Genomic DNA, 16,662 nt, shown 5'->3' on the forward strand with positions numbered 1-16,662 from the left:
TGCTGCTCTCAAATGCTTCAGCAACTCAAAGCGCCTTGCATCACATCTCATATCGAACGTTTGAAGGGGACCTCAGCGGTAGCTGTTGCTGTGCAAGTGGGCATGCCTGTCAGTAGGGGGCGATGATTGCTATGTGTAATGCTATTAGAGTAATTTGCAGAAGTTGTCATGTAAACTATATATTATTTTAATTATACCAGGTAAAGCCAACTGAAGGCACCTGGCCACAAACGATAGCTCAACGAAGTGGCTTATGTGGAAATTTCTAGCAGCCAGATACTCTTAAACGCATGTTTATTCTAAATGTGGAGGGAGAAACTGGAATTTCCCCGGAGAAAAATCCACGCGACCATGGCGAGAACATGCAAGCTACAAATATACAGGCGTCAGGATCGGGATCGAACCCACAACCTGCTGCATACAAGGAGAGGTAGTTAATTTCTCGCCACTTTGGCACCCCTAATTTGGACCATTATGCAGTGCATTACGACAGTATAGCTATTTGGCAGCTCCAAAAGGAATGTGGGAAAGCTTAGAGTCTATTGTTGGTAAGCCCTGCCTGTGGTTTGCCTCCATCAGTCTCCAACATTCGTTGTGCCCTACCAAATGAGACTTTATTGTTTTTCAATGATTAAGTAACTCTTAGCAGTAGGCAAAATATAAAGTTATCCCATATGCACGGTTTGGGTTTTTTTACATATTCCTCTAATTGTGTGACTTAATATACAATGAGGTGTTTTGAGGGGGTGTGCATTTGTTACACTGCTCTGAAAAAAATATGCTTTTGTGAAGGAACAGTTGTGAGCAACAGGTATGCAGCTGTACACATTTTAGTACATTGATAATGTTGAAAAGATGTGACATAAAAGTGACTACCTGGCTTTAAGGGTGCCAGTTTTTACAATATTTATATCAAAATATAGAATTTCTGTTGATTACCAAATATGAACTGGTCATATTTTGTGAGATTTCAGGGGGATATCCTTATTTTTGGAAATGTTCTATCTTCTCACAAGCACAAGTCCTCCACGTGTTTTGTGTCTTAACACAGGGTAGCTTGAAATGCACATGATGCGTGTTGCTGACATGGGGTGATGCAAGCAACAGCTCAGATTTCAGTTTGACTGGATCGTGCAGATATTGCTTGTAAGCCACATTTTCAAAACCGGTGCATAATGGTGTACACTAAAGGGTTGACAAGCTCAGTGTATTTGCTGTATGTATTAAGGGCTACTATACAAAGTGTGAACTACAGTAGAACTACACTTTATCCATGCTGAGACTTCAAAATAAGTTACATTCTAAATTAAATGGGAAAAGTAATATTAACTGCTCGCAAAGAGAAAATTTGTGTGCAAACAAAAAACTCCAGGTTGGTTTTTAGAACTTGACGTGGTTGATATGTTGTGATGGTTTGTCATTGTATGGGGCATTGGTCTCGCACAACCTAATTGTGCACAATGATGAGCTGCATCGTGAAAGTAGTCATTGACAATGTATGCAATGTCCAGATTCATTTTCTGCTCAGACACACAAAGCATTCGTGTGCATTTTGGCCTGTTCAGTGGCGTGCCATGCATGCTGTGGTCGGTGGTTGTTACTTTGGGGTGTGGCTGTATGGTTTTAATTTTGGCCCCACTGCCGAACTTTATTGGCTCATACTTGATACTGCATTCAAACACATTAAAGTTATCGCAAGCACATCTATGACTCAACCCAAGAAAGCTCCACTGAGTGAAGTCTTAGAAAGGTTCTGAATTGGGATGTTTGGCTAATTCCATTCATGCGTGCTTGACTTTTGGGAGGAAAGTAGAGTAACCAGAGGAACCCCTATACACATAGGGACAACAATCAAACATATGCATATATGGGTTCAATCAAGTGCTGTATTGCCATTTCCTGGCCATCTAGTAGCCCAGACATAAAACAGCAGTGGTCCAGACACTTGCCCATTTAAGTACTAAACAGGTTCAAACCTGGCACCTGAAATCTAATGATCAGACAATATCTGGCATCAACCCCAAGTGGTTTAGTATATAATACATGACCTCTGTAAAAAAAACGATTTGGCATTATGGATTACATGTCTCTAAAAATAACCCTCAGCTAACAATGAACAAAACGTTACATTTTTTGGGAGCATGGATTATGTGAGTACCAACATTAATTTTTCAAGTATTGAGAATTGTCTTCATTGTTGGAAGGTCCAATTGCTTTATCTTTACAGTTCAATTGTGGATACAGCCACTGAGCTATTGTGGGTGCTAGATTTATTCACTGGTTCATGATGTGTACTTGAGAAAGTTTTCTTGCTTTTGTAACCCATTGCCTGCTCTGTCATGAAGGTTGGTTTGCTGGTCAAAAATGTATCTTTGCATGAACCCTCATTTGCAACTTAACTCGTACGCCATCAAAGTATTCTCAATTTCACTGGTTGCCAGTCTTTTACTATCAATGACCAAATACTGATTACGAGACATAGGTTGCTTATTGGATCCAAGTATATGCGTTTCTATTCAAATTGTGGGAGAGTATTTTATTAATTGGAACAGGTACTCGTTTGATTCCTGTTTGGATGTCAACTAGTTTTGTTTACATTGTTTGTGGATTAACTGCAACCACATCAGAAATTATGACAAAAATATGGTTCTCGGTTTGCCGCACAATTAAATGTTTGGTAATAAAAAGCTTCACATTTTGAACTGAGAAATGAAGGGAAATACTGTTAGCACACTGGACTTGCAATCCAGAGGTTTCCGGCTTGATTTGGTCTGCCGGCATCGGAGTTTTGAAAACAATGGGACAAGGTTTTTCAATCTCCTCCCATCTTTTTATCCAGAAGGCTAAAATGGATATACCATGGTCGGTTGGTTGTTCACGCATAGTGGGATTACGTGTGAGCAAATCCAGCTCTTCCAAGAAGTCCTGTCAGCGTGGAAGTATAGACCAAATGCTCCCCAGAGCTCGAGCACAGGGTTTTCCAAACTCCAGTCCTTATGACCCACCATGTCGGAGCTAAGTATTTCCGTGTTTACCAATTTACCTTCATTCAAATGCAAATTCACTCGTTCCATGCTGCACGAACCCGATAATTGTTAAGCAGCTTGCACTGTCTGCGGTTAATTGAGCCATTGAGATCTCACTGTGTGTACACATTAATTACATTTTAACAATCATCAGGCATGTGCAGCGTGGAATTGGTTAATTTGCAATTGAATGAGGAGTAAATTGGTAAACGTGGAAAGCCGTATCTTGGTGGGTTGCATGGACTGGAGTTTGGGAAACCCTGCTCTGGTGGTTGGCCTGCCAGCAGTGGCATTAACAAGGGATTGTACCTGTACGTTTTAAATGAGAAATGATAGAATGTAACACGTGGTGCCTTTTCAACATTCTCACATTCCAATTCACATTTGACGAGCTTCGTCCACTCAACCCATCATCCCTCTTGGGTTGATGAAACAAGAACTACTGGTGTATGTCGACATTGAGTTATTTTGAAAGATTTGCCTCCATGATCGATATCTGGGAATTGCCCCACCACTTGCTCATGATTGCCAATATAGAAGAGCCCCTACAAAGAGTGTAATAGTTATGTTTGTTTAAAAAGTAAAATAATTCGAATCAGTCATTCATTAAACTGTGGTGGCTTTGACTTTACCACTTCATGTAGCCATCAGCTCTCATGTCAACTAAATGCTCACAAAAGGAAGGTTTTCAGTTGGCACCCACATCTAAGAAACAGCACAAATGCAAAGTCAAAAATTTATTTGGTGTGGAATTTCCACTACTGGCACAAATTTGCTGATGGATATGAGCAGTTGCTTGTATTCATGTTATCCTGGACATCTTTTAAAAAAACAGCTTCATAGCTCATCTGATTCTTCCAGTCTCAAAATACTGATTCTTCGTTGTGCTTTCTGAAAGGGTTGCATTGAGATGCTCTGGGCCCACTCACTAACTTGCTCACCCACCTCTACTGGACATAGCTTCATAGCTTATTGGATTCCTCCAGTATTAAATAAAGATCAGTTTAACACGTAGGCTTTCGCGACCAATATTATTTATAATTAACGTTTTTGGGTTAGATCGCGTTATTCATAAATGTGTCGTAACCCTCCACCACCAGACACGGCCAATCAGCAAAAAAGTGTCACGTTGACAAAAGACAAATAGTTCACCGCTCGGTGTGTTGAAGCGTGAAACCACAACATTTACGCTTCAACACACCGGTGGGCTAAAGCAGTGAACTATTTGTCTTTTGTCAACATGACACTTTTTTGCTGATTGGCCGTGTCGGGTGGTGGAGGGTTAAGACACATTTATAAATAACGCGATCTAACCCAAAAACGTTGATTATGATTAAATAAAGATTCTGATTCACTGGCTAATGTGCTCAATAACTATCCCGAGCATTGTGGTTCAGAAAATCTAAAGAGTGACTAGTGCTGATGGGGCTGTGTGATGGGCTAACTATAACCAAGGGGCCAAAAGAAGGCGGAGAGAGGTTTATTGAACCAAGCAATCAAGGGTCATGATACCCTATGAGACTTGGTAGAGCAGCAGCAGCAACACTAGGTCTGCCACATGAAGCTCAAAGTGAAGTTAAATCTTTCCAAATAAACCATAGTTGCAGTTTGGCCGCAGATGAATCGTGCGAAATGGGCATTGTTTTAGAATAGCTTCATGTCATTTTGTGATTGTATATTTCGCACAGAGGGATTCACCTTGCACCATGACGACCATCATTCTGAGTCAAACCAAGACTGGCAAGATGGGAACAATTTTTTAATCGAGGAGCTTTGAGAAACGCTCAAGTGCCCTTATACATCCTCTTTATGCTCTACTTGCGTTGTGAAGGTGTTTTTGTTGAACTCCGGGGTCTAATTGGCCAATCGGTACATGGTGGATGAAATCGCTATCACTCGGGTAAATCAATAGTGGGTCATCTCATGGTTCGATTAGCCACTGTCATGTTAATGTGACATTTTCACTGCTTGATCGGATCCACAAGTGGCGATAAGCACCGCACAGCATTTCGTCCAATATAGAGAATACACATGTATAGTTCCGCGGTTTGTGAGTACGTCCGAACATTCACAAGTCCAGTGGTTAAAAATAATAACGTCTTATGGCGGTTCGATCGTAAGTGAGGATGTCCGTAAGTCGGACGTTCGTTTCTTGGGGACTGCCTGTACTTAAATACATTTACACTAGTCCATTTCAGTTATATAAAGCCCGTGAACTATCCGTTTTAATGAGTATTCTATTTATTTATTATGAAAAAATTGGGTTCATTGTGGCACAACACGTGAACTGGAATATTGATTGATATTGGAAAATAGTGACAATGGACTAGATTAATGAAATGTAAAAGTAACCACCATTTAATGTCCATTTAAAACCTGTGGTGTTTTTCTCAGTTCATTTTGTTTTCTAGGAAATGCATGGGTCTCCCTGCTTGGCCAATAACACAGGAATCACTCGTGCCTAGGCATCACTCCCACCGAGATTAATTTATTTGTTAATATTCATTTATAGCCTTATTTTTACCATCTCATTTGTATTGTTGACAGATTGTTTTGTTTTTGCAATTCCATTGGCTTAAATGTAACATTTGCATACTATTCGCTTATAATTTGCATCACGTTTAAATCTATTCTCGCACGCACAATTTCGATGCCCATATCGTGAGCGTGAGAATCCACGTGAACCGATCCGTCCTCCTTAACGCCGCGCAGCGTCGGGGGAAGGGTGTGCACGGGGTGTTTTGGAGTGTGCATCGTGTGGTGTTCGGTGTGTCGTCTAGATGGGTATGGGCAGGCTGTGACGGGCAACCAGGGCCAAAACGCCATGCTCGGCATGAATTACCAGCAGCAGGCTGGGGCAAGTATGGGCCAGGCGGGGGCAGGAGCGACCGGAGGGATGGGCAGCCCCATGATGGGCTCGGCCAACAACGGCATGGCAACGGTAATGTATTCATTGCATCCACACCAGCACTTTGCACACACTGCACAAACTACGGAAGATCCACTGCAATGTGTATGCACTATTACCTGTTCAGGTGCCATTGCATATCCTGCAATAATACATGCTGAAGATTGACACTTAAAATAATACTGCAGTGTTCCAGATATACATTCACCGTGGATATTTAAAGACCAGCACGTAATCTTAAAATTCTTTTTTTTAAGTTCACTTTAATTCACCACAGCTGAAATGTGCCGCAAAATGACGTGTGTGACGACGTCCTTCAATGTACACGTCGGCATCATACTCGGTGGCATCCTACTCGGCGTGTGTTTTATCACATTTGAAAATGAAGCAGTGGTGAAAGAAACGGGGAGCGTTTGGAATTCAGCCATCACAGTACAAACCTATTGTTGGGTGGAGAATGGAGGATTCTGCGGGCATGTATTTCGTCCATGTGACTGTATACGCGTTAACGTAACCAGATCAGTGTGGGTTCAGTTAGATTGGATGAGCAGGAGGTCAAGCCTCTGGCTGAATATGATGCTGATGGTTGACGGTAGTTTTAAAATGTGCAGTCTTTGGGCTTTTTTGCAACACGATCAAATTTGACTATTAAAAACATTCTATAAAACCACCATCTCAATTAATGTAAGCTCTTGATTATTGCAGAATTATTATTTTTTGGATAATATTAAGGCTGTTTCTTTTTCGTAAAGTGTTTAGGTATGTTAAGCTTTGCCAATTTTTGACTTCACGTATTTTTTACATATATACTGCTGAAGAAGAGTACACACAGCTGCCAACAGCCATGAAATTGGATCATAGGTCCTTGCCCCCCAGTGTGTTTCATTAACTTGTCCTGCAAAAAACACTTTATGCTTTATAGGCAATTCCTCGGCTTTGCTGTGACAGTATATTTATTTGGGAACAACGCCACCATCGACCAATGTGGACAACATTCACCGTGCCTTTGTAAAAATGTCTTGTGTGTGGTCACACACCTCAAAAAGGTGTGCCCAATTTGCTGCCTCAATCTGAAACCATAAATGTTTCGCAACTCTATTGTGACTGACTAAATCCTTAATAAGTTTTTAATCATCACGGTAGTTAAAATAATGCAGAGTAAACAATGCATTTCTTGTGCACCTTTTTTTCATTTTTACTTGGCACTAGGTAACTGAAGCTGGCATGTTATTAACAGGCAGATTGGTTCCTTGCAATTAATTAATCTATTACATTGACAGGAAATGTAGGGTTTCTCCAGTCTAAAGTGTAGATGATGGTCGACAGTAGATAACTGAATATTATTTAAACTGTACACTACCGTTTAACTTTGTACAAAACACAATTAACTTCATTTTTTTGTGGAATATTCAATTTTGTTTCTGGAGAAAGTGAGGCTTAATTTGACATTGATTTTCTTTGGAACAGCCATACATACCACCATACTTGATTAGGGAAATGTGCATTATTTTGGCAAAACAGCCTTTCGAGGATTGAGGGATCCCATTTGTATCTGAGAGCCAATTACATTTATCTTTATTAGCGTGTGATATATGCATATCCAAATCATCGGTGCAATATACATTTAAGTATATGGAGTCAACCTGAAGGTGATATTTTTCCTTAAATGGATGCAATGGATTCTCAACTTCGGAACTTAAACATGGATAACTTGACATTTAATTCATCTTTTAAGAATTAATTCTGGGGACCCAAGAGGGAGATTCGTCACCACATGCAGCTTGCTATATGTGTGTAAAACTGGGGTTGACACGAGATGGTGACATCCATGACACAGCCAATATTCAATTAATAAAGTTAAACATTTAAAAATGTCCGAATATCATTACGGCATGCATATATTTTCTCAGATTGTGCTACGGGTCTCATCATGATGGTATCCATTGAGCGCGCTCTTGGAGCAATGTAACCAAGTGTTGTAGAGCTGCCTCTGAGGGTGGTCGATATTTTACCGCTTCTGAAATCCTTTGACCATTTCAGCTACAGTAGGGGGGCGCACCACCCTAAGTGCCCTGATGCGGGGACACACCAATGTTTTTTTTCGAAAATTCTGAGATCTGAACTTCAATCATTGGTCATTAAGCCACATGGCCTTCTGTCTGTAAAATATTGTAATTTTAAGCCTTGAATCATTTTGAATGAATTTTTCCTTGCACGTGAATGTACCAATGTAGCGAAGCGGCTGAATTATAAAATATTTTCCTTCCCACGAGTTAAATATGAATCTGTGGTCTGTGCCTGTTATTCACATGGCACCAGCTCATGTCATTGGTTTTATTGCTATTCAGTTTGTGCGCCTACATTGGGGGATTTAGAGCTCTTTCACGTGTTTGCCTAAATTCTTAGCTGGAAAATGATAAATTGATGACTTTAGGAATGCTGATTAGCACAGGGTTTTGGAGTGTTAGGTCACGATAGTTGATCCGAATCAGTGACCTCTCTCCCCCTGCTAAATGACAGCACCAGCCTGTGGTCACCTCACCTACAGATTCAGAAACTCGGGATTGGAATGTTAGTAATTAATACGTTGTGTTATGTAGTCGTATTTGCATTTAATGTGATGCACGTACAGGATAGGCATCACTGAAGTTTTTGAGACTCAATAGGGAAACTGGATTTTATTATGATTCCAAATGATAATGGCTCAAACGTCACAACTGCTTTATAAAAGAGTTTTTTTTTCGGTTAAATAAAAACTCCCAAGAGTTAAATGACAATTAGGATCCTTACATTTCAGTCAAAGCATTCATTGCTTAGTATGCTTATTGTGAAACACCACAACTGGGAAAAAAGTCCGAGGCTGACTTGATTAATTGTCTGCCTTGTTTTAATGCAGTTTCTTTACGTAAAAAAGGTTGATTATTTCATTGTATATTGGTAATCACCACTGTCCATGTGCAGGGAAATGGTATGTGAGCTGTACAATGCGCAAGTGCATATACAATGACTAGTCTAAAAGAGTTGCCTATTCCATGGATTGTACTGTGATGGCTGTTTAGTGAGGGTTGGCTGTGCTCAATTAGATTATCCCATGCTGTTTGCTGTGGTGTATACATCATGCTTTGTGCCCAAAGTACCATGATATTCTGGGTTTTGTTACTGAAGACCTTTTAAATTGATATTAAAAATGACACAGCGTTTTACCATTTGAACAAACTGACAGTATATTTACATTGAATTGACATTTAACGTCTTTGGGTATCTGGTTGAAATTGGAATACAACTTCATATGAGAGTCCAAAGTTGTACGATGAACAGATTTTTGGACTTTTTCCTTGTGAAGTTTTAAGTATGTAAAACATGTCTGCATTTGGTTGCTGTTAATTATTTAGCTACTGCCTTACATTGCTTATTCCTGTACGAGCGCTGGAAACGGCTGTGGCACGAACGGTTCGTGTATACAACACGCCGAGAAAATAAATTTCAAACGTACATACTGCATGCTTACGTGAAGTAGTAATAAAACACGGTATCGTACATATTTATTTCTCTAGTAGCAGACGTGTCATGGTGTATGTAAATTTGGAAGAGCGGACAGCTCAGGTCTTCATTATAAACAGTAGTGCACGTCTTGGGTTTTCTTGGGTTACTTTGGCTGTCTGGTATTGATACGCCCCCAACCGTACGGTTCATACAACTATAAACAATTACGACTACTGATTTTCCACTTCACTTGAGCCTTATTCAACATAAATTTGGGTTTAATATATATTTTTTACTTTAGTGCTGCCCAAAAGTCCTCATTTTGGACAGTACATTGCTTTAATCCCCACCTGTTAACATGTGAAGCATTGTTTTATTTTTGTTCACTAGTGCCAGGTGGTTCTGGGTGCTGCAGTCTAACGGTGTGTATTGTGTACGCCTGTTTCTCTCCCCTCTCCTGCCCGGTACCACTGGACTGGCGGTGTAACGGCTGAATGTGTGTGCTTTATCACGCACACACTCGTACGGACATCCGACCCTCACTGAACATTTAATTTTAACTAAATTGCTCCGTTGCAATTTATGAACGATATTGTGTATTTCACGATGAAATACGAACATTTATACGCCAACTATGAAACTTTTGTCGGACTACCTTAACTATAATTTTTGTTTAATATTTTCAACATTTAACTATTGTTGTAAACCTACCTACAAACGTATTGACTACGATAAATTGATTTTTTAAATTATCTATTGCGTATATATCTGACAATCAAAATTTGGGGGTGGGTTATCCTGGGGTCCTGGAAACTTTTTAATGTCACCACTACATTTTTTAATTGCTTGCAACTATAATTTCCTACCAAACGCAACATCTCGAATTTGATCATATTTTCCCCCTTTCGCTGTCCCTTAAACGCGACAACCATGCAAACCTGTTGGCATGCCGGCCAGCAGTATGCTGATCGTTATGGGCAGCAGCAGCAACAGCAGCAACAGCAGCAACAGCAGCAACAGCAGCAGCAGGGGGCTGGCATTGGGAACCGTGGCACGGCCGGCAACAGGGCCTTCATGGCCACGGGTGAGGCCAACGCCTACTCCTCGTACGGAGGAGGCGACTATGAAGGTCCTAACAAGCGGCGCCGCTACTAGACAGCTGGGCCCTGGTGCCCCACAGCTGCCTTTCAAACAACTCTCAAAAGCCCCACTCCTGGCCATTTAGTGTCTAACTCGACCGAAATACGTGACCTCTTGCAGAAGCTGAGCTGGCGTTTGAAAATGTAGAAGTAATTAAAAACAAAGCCCGTTTCATCTTCCGGTAAATAGGCCATGCCTTTTCTCTCCTTAAATGGGACTTTAAAAAAAGTTGGGTTTGTTTTAACGGTAGACCACCATGACTTTTATAAGTCAAGTAAACACGAGGGGTTTAATTTTTTTATCAATGTACATTGGTGTTTACTTTGAAAAACTAAATATGTTACACGATCGTAAGTAGATAACAGTTATCTCTGTGGCAGTCTGAACTAGAGCCTAGAGGGATGGTGCACACCACTGAAGTCCAGACAGAAGCATAAAAACCACACTCCACAGAAACCAATGTGAAAAAGTCAAGCCCCAACGTAGGAACGTGATGAAAAAAATATTTGCATTTTGATCGTATCAAGTAAAAAATCCACTTTGTGAGTTCCGCTGTATAACAGTGTGCATTATTTGGACTTTGGTGTTGGTGTTCCATTGCTCAACCCCTCATCCTATATCTGCTGTCCATATAATTTGCAAGCTCCACTTTATGCCAAACAACCGGAGAATAACGTAGTCTTCGCGCATATATGGAAATCTGCGTTTTATTGCTTTTGAAAATGAGCGGTGTTTTAGTGTTGGAAGACCTGCTTAATATTGATCATCAGTGGTTTTAATTTCGTCCGTCTTTTCCCTTTTATTTTTTTGGTAGTTTGATAAAATACTCTAGACGGTGTTTTTTTGGCAAATGTGTGTAGAATGTACGTTAAGTAATTTTTCAGGTTATCATTAAACATTCTTTTTTCTATCTTAACTAAGTTGTGTTTGATTACATCGCGTGTATCTTGATGTCAAGAAAGGCTTTGAGAAAGTGTGCCTAACTAATGGGGGTTCACATTTTCTTAAACTGTTTAAATGCTTTATAAGTGTTCCTGCCTAACCATAGCATGCATGGGTTAAGGGCATGGAGCCAGTATGGGCTTGTCACTAGATGGGTAGATGTAAGACTTCAGTCATGGGTCCACAACTCTTGGAATGTAGGACCAGTGGAGAAGCTCCCTAAATGTTACGTCCTTCGATTCAATTCTGTATTCATATTGGGAAAGCATCTACTAAAATTGGAAGATACTGAAGAAGAAAAAGGGGATAAAAGATGAAAATGAGTGAAATAATGTGCATGAGATGGTGTACTTGGGACAGCATGGCCATTTGAGAATCTTCATTCAAAGTTAAAACATTTGTGTGTTATGTAAAATTTAATAGCTCGCATTTCATTTCTTATTTGTTGAAATTACTCTTCTGTTGAGCGCTGCAGATGTATACATTAAAACGTTTAACTGGAAAATTCAGTATCAAAATAAGTATAATTTAATTTAGATAAAACCCTGAAGAGTATCTGATGCTTAAAAAAAGCACCGATCAGCATTTAAAATTAAGTTGTTACAAATTGTTTGGAACTGATAAATTCAACTGAGCCGCTCATACAAATTCTTGGTGAGCAAATGCTTTGATTTTATCAAGGGCCAACTCAAATTTTTCTCTTGATCCGGTGTTACTGGACACATTTTAACGTGTGTGAAAGTGAGTGTTTATGGGCATTCCGCAAACGGTTACCAAGAACAGCCTTATAACCTGTTTAATGCACAGTAGAAGAAGAATATACATTGGAAACTTATCTGATTAGGCACAGATCCTACTATGTTTACCCATGCATTTTACTCATCCGAGCTGCTAAGTTCAAATAAGGTTTTATACATTGGTAAAAATAGTTTTTCTTGTTTTTGCCACTGTCCACTGTTGGATAGTTAGGACTAACCAGCAACCATAATAGCCCTTAACTAGCAATCAGTGGAAAGTGGCAAAGACGATGAGCAAAAACATGTTTTTATCAGCAGTGAATTTCTCAGTGATTCAAGTATGCCGAAGCACTGGCAATGGGCGGCTGGATTTGCCACCTCTTGCTACCAAGACGATGGTCTGCGGGATCACACCTATCCTCGTGGTGGCGAGCTGTTATCTTCTTTCCCCTGGTATTAGCACGGTTGGCTACATATGATGCAAAAGAAGTTCTGCTTACACACAGGAGGTCATGGGTTTGATTCCGACCCTGACGCCTCTAAATTTGGAGTTATATATTCCTCCTGTGGTCGTGTGGTTTATTCCCCCGAATAACTCCAGTTTGTCCTCCATGTTTAGAAATGTGCATTTAGATTATTTTGCTACTAGAAATTCCCACATGGTGATATAAGCCACCTCGATGGGCTGTCATGTGTGGCCAGGTTGCCTCTGAAAAAGAGCTAATAGTTCAGTGGGCTTTACTTGTTAGTTTATCCACATCACCAAACCACCATCTTCATCAACACCGTAATTTTGTCATGAACATGATGATCGCTACAATCATCTCGGCACAGTCGGACAGTGACAGTCTCAGCACAACGTGAATTCATGCGACACCCTGGGACAGTGGGATGAGCATTAGATGTTCCAAAACAACGACACGCCCAGAAAGTATTATTCTATAATAATTGTTTTAATTTTACCATTATTCCATCAGTGTTATCACCATCACACTCACCAGCAGGTGGAAAACGTAATCATATGTGCATCATGCTTTGTTTATTCCATCTGTGTGTAGCTTTGCCATCAAGGAGGTATTTTGTAGCCACGGTTGTATTTGTATACAGCCCTTTGTCACCATGTTGGTCAATGCGAGTTTTGAAAATCGGGGAGCATGCAAGTACAGTGCAGTGGATGTTGCTGCACTGACCTCTCATGCCCATGCTGCTCCCAACATATCTTGGCAGCAACCCATGTCGCCCGTTATGCATGGTGCCCACTCATCCAACTACCATGCTCACGTGATCAAATACATTGTGTAAATTGATCAACGGCAGCCTTACCCGAAGCACATGTAATAGGACATTTTTGCCAAGACTTAGGGGCGACTCCGACTTATCCACTCCGTTTATGTTAATGGTTCAATATTGGGATGTTCGGAAAACCTCATTAACGTGAGTTTGATCGAATGTGATAGGAAGATGGTGTGGATCGTGTAGGCTGCGTGGATACTGGGCCATCGGACGACTGTTGCCCAATGTAATTTTTTTACGAAAAAAAAATTATCACTTCCCAGTCTCATGGCCTGCAAAGAAAATGTGAAAATGTATTTGTACATTGTTTTATCATTTTGCTTTTACAGTAACCTTGAGTGGAGCTGTAAAAGTCTATTGAAAATCGCCGGGTGGATCCAATAAGTATTTGACTGTAAGGATGTGCTTGATACCAGTGATTTGGCTTTAACTCCTAGGGAGTAAAAGGAGGTATAGATATCTAATGCTTCCATCTACAAATCCAAGACTCCACAATTAGCCATGGACCCTAAAAGTGGTTATGGGAACCAAAATGTTAAAATCAATGATGGAGTTGCTGGCTGAATTATGTTTATAAGCATTTAACATGTTTTCATGAGTTACAAGGGCATGTTTGAAAGGTAGGAATATAATTTTAGTTTGCACAAAAGAATAATTTGTGTCACAATATAAGAAAAAAACAGCCTACAATACACATCTTTCTTGGATCCATATCTAACAGAGGTTACACTCAATACGCTAAGTGCTTGCCACAAACGATCCACAACACCTTGCTGGTCTCGGTAAAGAGCATAAACCGTAACACGAACTCCGGTCATCCTTGCAGCGGCTTTTGGCGAGCCACTGAACAAAGACGGTCACTGCGTTGTGTGCTTTCAGATGCGCATTTTTCCGATATTAGGAAACCACTGGAGCTATACAATATTAAATCTAGATCAAGAACATTTCTTGAGAACTGCATTGTGTTTAGTTTATTGTCCTTCCGCCGCACCTCTGATTAGTATGCTTGGCTGTGTATGGTGCGAAAGAAGTTCAACACACTAAGAGGGCACTTGACTGACCATTTCACAATTCAAAAGGGAGCAAGCCTGACTTATTTTGAGTCGCTGTCAAACCTGTCCAGAATTTCTGATATCGGTGTCTGCCTCCTGGACTTTCCACCTGCAATAAGAGTTTCACCTGCCGACTTCCCAGTGTTGCCGTTTACATCCCACAGCATTGCACTCTTCATGTGGTGAGGAATTTTAGGTTTACCTGCAAAGGATGGCCGACTTGTGTAAGTCCCAACAGCTTTTCGTTTGAGCATTGTGGCGGACACGATGTGGATCTCAGAATGGCCATAAGACCGAATATAACCTGCTGCTATGAGGTGGCTGATGAGGCTCCCCACAGACGGCTGAGAACCCATTCCACCAGGCCGATTTCTACCTCTTGAGCTAGGGCTGCCAACATCCCTGTGACCTGGGGAGTCCTCGCGCACGTTTGAGACATTACAGGTTGGATACCATCTCTTCTCAGGATGCCCTCCTTAGGGAGAACGGTCCTGCCAGTAGGCCGTATAGGGATCGGCCTGCCCCTTCCTCTGGGTTACCAGCTCTGGTAAGGTTTCTCAAGTTAATACCGGAAGAGTCCAATAGGTGGTGACAGTGATATCAAAACAGGTTGTGTGCCTGGTATAAACTGGTTTTTGATGATCGGTGTTACAGCCCACTAGACTCCTACCCATCCCTGCTGCGACAGGCTTCTCTCTGCATGGTTGAGAGGTGAATAGAATTCATTCACCAATGACTTTGGCCATGGTCAACTGTCCATAATAGATCGCGCAAATATAAATGTGTTGTTAAACCCGCAAACCACCCGAAAAAGCCAATTGATAAGGTTTGTGTCTTACACAAAACGTGCCAATTCGTTACTAGTACAGCACACTGGTGTCTTGGAGAGTAAACCCACAACTTTTACAGTTTGTGAATGTGATTTCATAATTACTCCCAACACATCGGTGTGCAGTACTAGAAACGAATTGGCACGTTTTGTTTACATAAACCTTATTAATTGGCTGTTTCGGGTGGTGGCAGGTTTAACATTTAAATTTCGCGATCTAATTCCAAAAACCTCTAATATTTTTCGCAAAAGCCTGCTACGTGTTAAATGGCCAACCGTTTTGTACAATCATTGGTGTAACATAAAATAACAATAAGCAGTGTGTCTCGGATCTTTGTAGGACCCATATCTAACAGAGGGTCCTTGCCGATACACATTTTGTAGTTAAATAAAGATCAAGCAAGTCTGATTGCTGATTAGACACTGAATGTTGAAACTGGTCTGGAATTTGCTTCTGTTGAACCAGTGCTGGTGAAATTATGGAAAAAAACTTTTATTTAATGTTGAAGGACCGATAAGTGAAAAAGGCATTGTCTGCTTATTTATTGTTTGTTATATTCCACTTGCTTGTAGAAACAGTGTTGGCATCAAATCCTGGGCTTCAATGGAAAAATTCACGTAAGAATACCACTTGAGAACAGAAGCAATAAAGATTCAGTTGGTGGAGGTTGCTGTTCATGGATTGTGGACATGACGTTTTCCGTAAGGATCGCATTCTCCCCTGAGTATGGTCTGCTCCCATGCGGAGAATCCCGAGCCCTTAATGATTGAGTAGGCACCTTGCATAGCTCTGAACACCCCAATAGTAGGTGCACACGGCAGGACCCTGCCCGAGAATTACATTCTGTCCCTTTGTGAAGTAACATTTCACATAACTCTCCCACGCAGATTGTCATCCCATTCAGATTCTTGGGATCCACTGAATAAACATTTGTTAGCTGTGTGTGTGAAATTTCAGTGTCAGCTTTAGCTGGAATATCTATCAAGTGCCAAAATAAAATAGTGCCATTTTGCCTCTTGCATATAACCATCCACATAAAAAGTATCCTATCGGCGACACGGCCTTCTGGGACCGCATATCGGCAGCAATTGGTTCAACGCAAGCAAATTCCTGACCAGTATTGACATCCAGCGTCTTATCATCAGTCGGACTTGCTTGAATCAATGTTTTTGAACTGTCAGATGTTTACAGTTTATAGGCATGGGCCCTCTTAAATATGGGTCCTAGTTCGATGATGCAAAACTCCAATGT

General features: G+C 40.8%; 1 protein-coding gene across 3 annotated transcripts in view; it reads left to right on the forward strand.

The window, feature by feature from the left end:
* The window catches only part of LOC144948529 (paraspeckle component 1-like), a 95,435-nt gene that overhangs the window by 28,974 nt on the left and 49,799 nt on the right, over positions 1–16,662 (forward strand). Inside the window, exons 8-9 of one of the 3 annotated variants that reach the window (XM_078878104.1) lie at positions 5,807–5,967; positions 10,378–11,473. The exons of 1 other annotated variant lie outside the window; for it this stretch is intronic. In XM_078878104.1, coding sequence (XP_078734230.1) covers positions 5,807–5,967; positions 10,378–10,572 — 356 coding nt within the window. In that variant the 3' untranslated portion in view covers positions 10,573–11,473. Of the gene's footprint in view, positions 1–5,806; positions 5,968–10,377; positions 11,474–16,662 lie in introns of those variants that run through there. One more of the 3 variants, XR_013640171.1, reaches the window with a different exon arrangement.

This window comes from Lampetra fluviatilis, chromosome 49 (genome assembly GCF_964198595.1).
Source record: "Lampetra fluviatilis chromosome 49, kcLamFluv1.1, whole genome shotgun sequence".
NCBI classification, from domain to species: Eukaryota; Metazoa; Chordata; class Hyperoartia; order Petromyzontiformes; family Petromyzontidae; genus Lampetra; species Lampetra fluviatilis.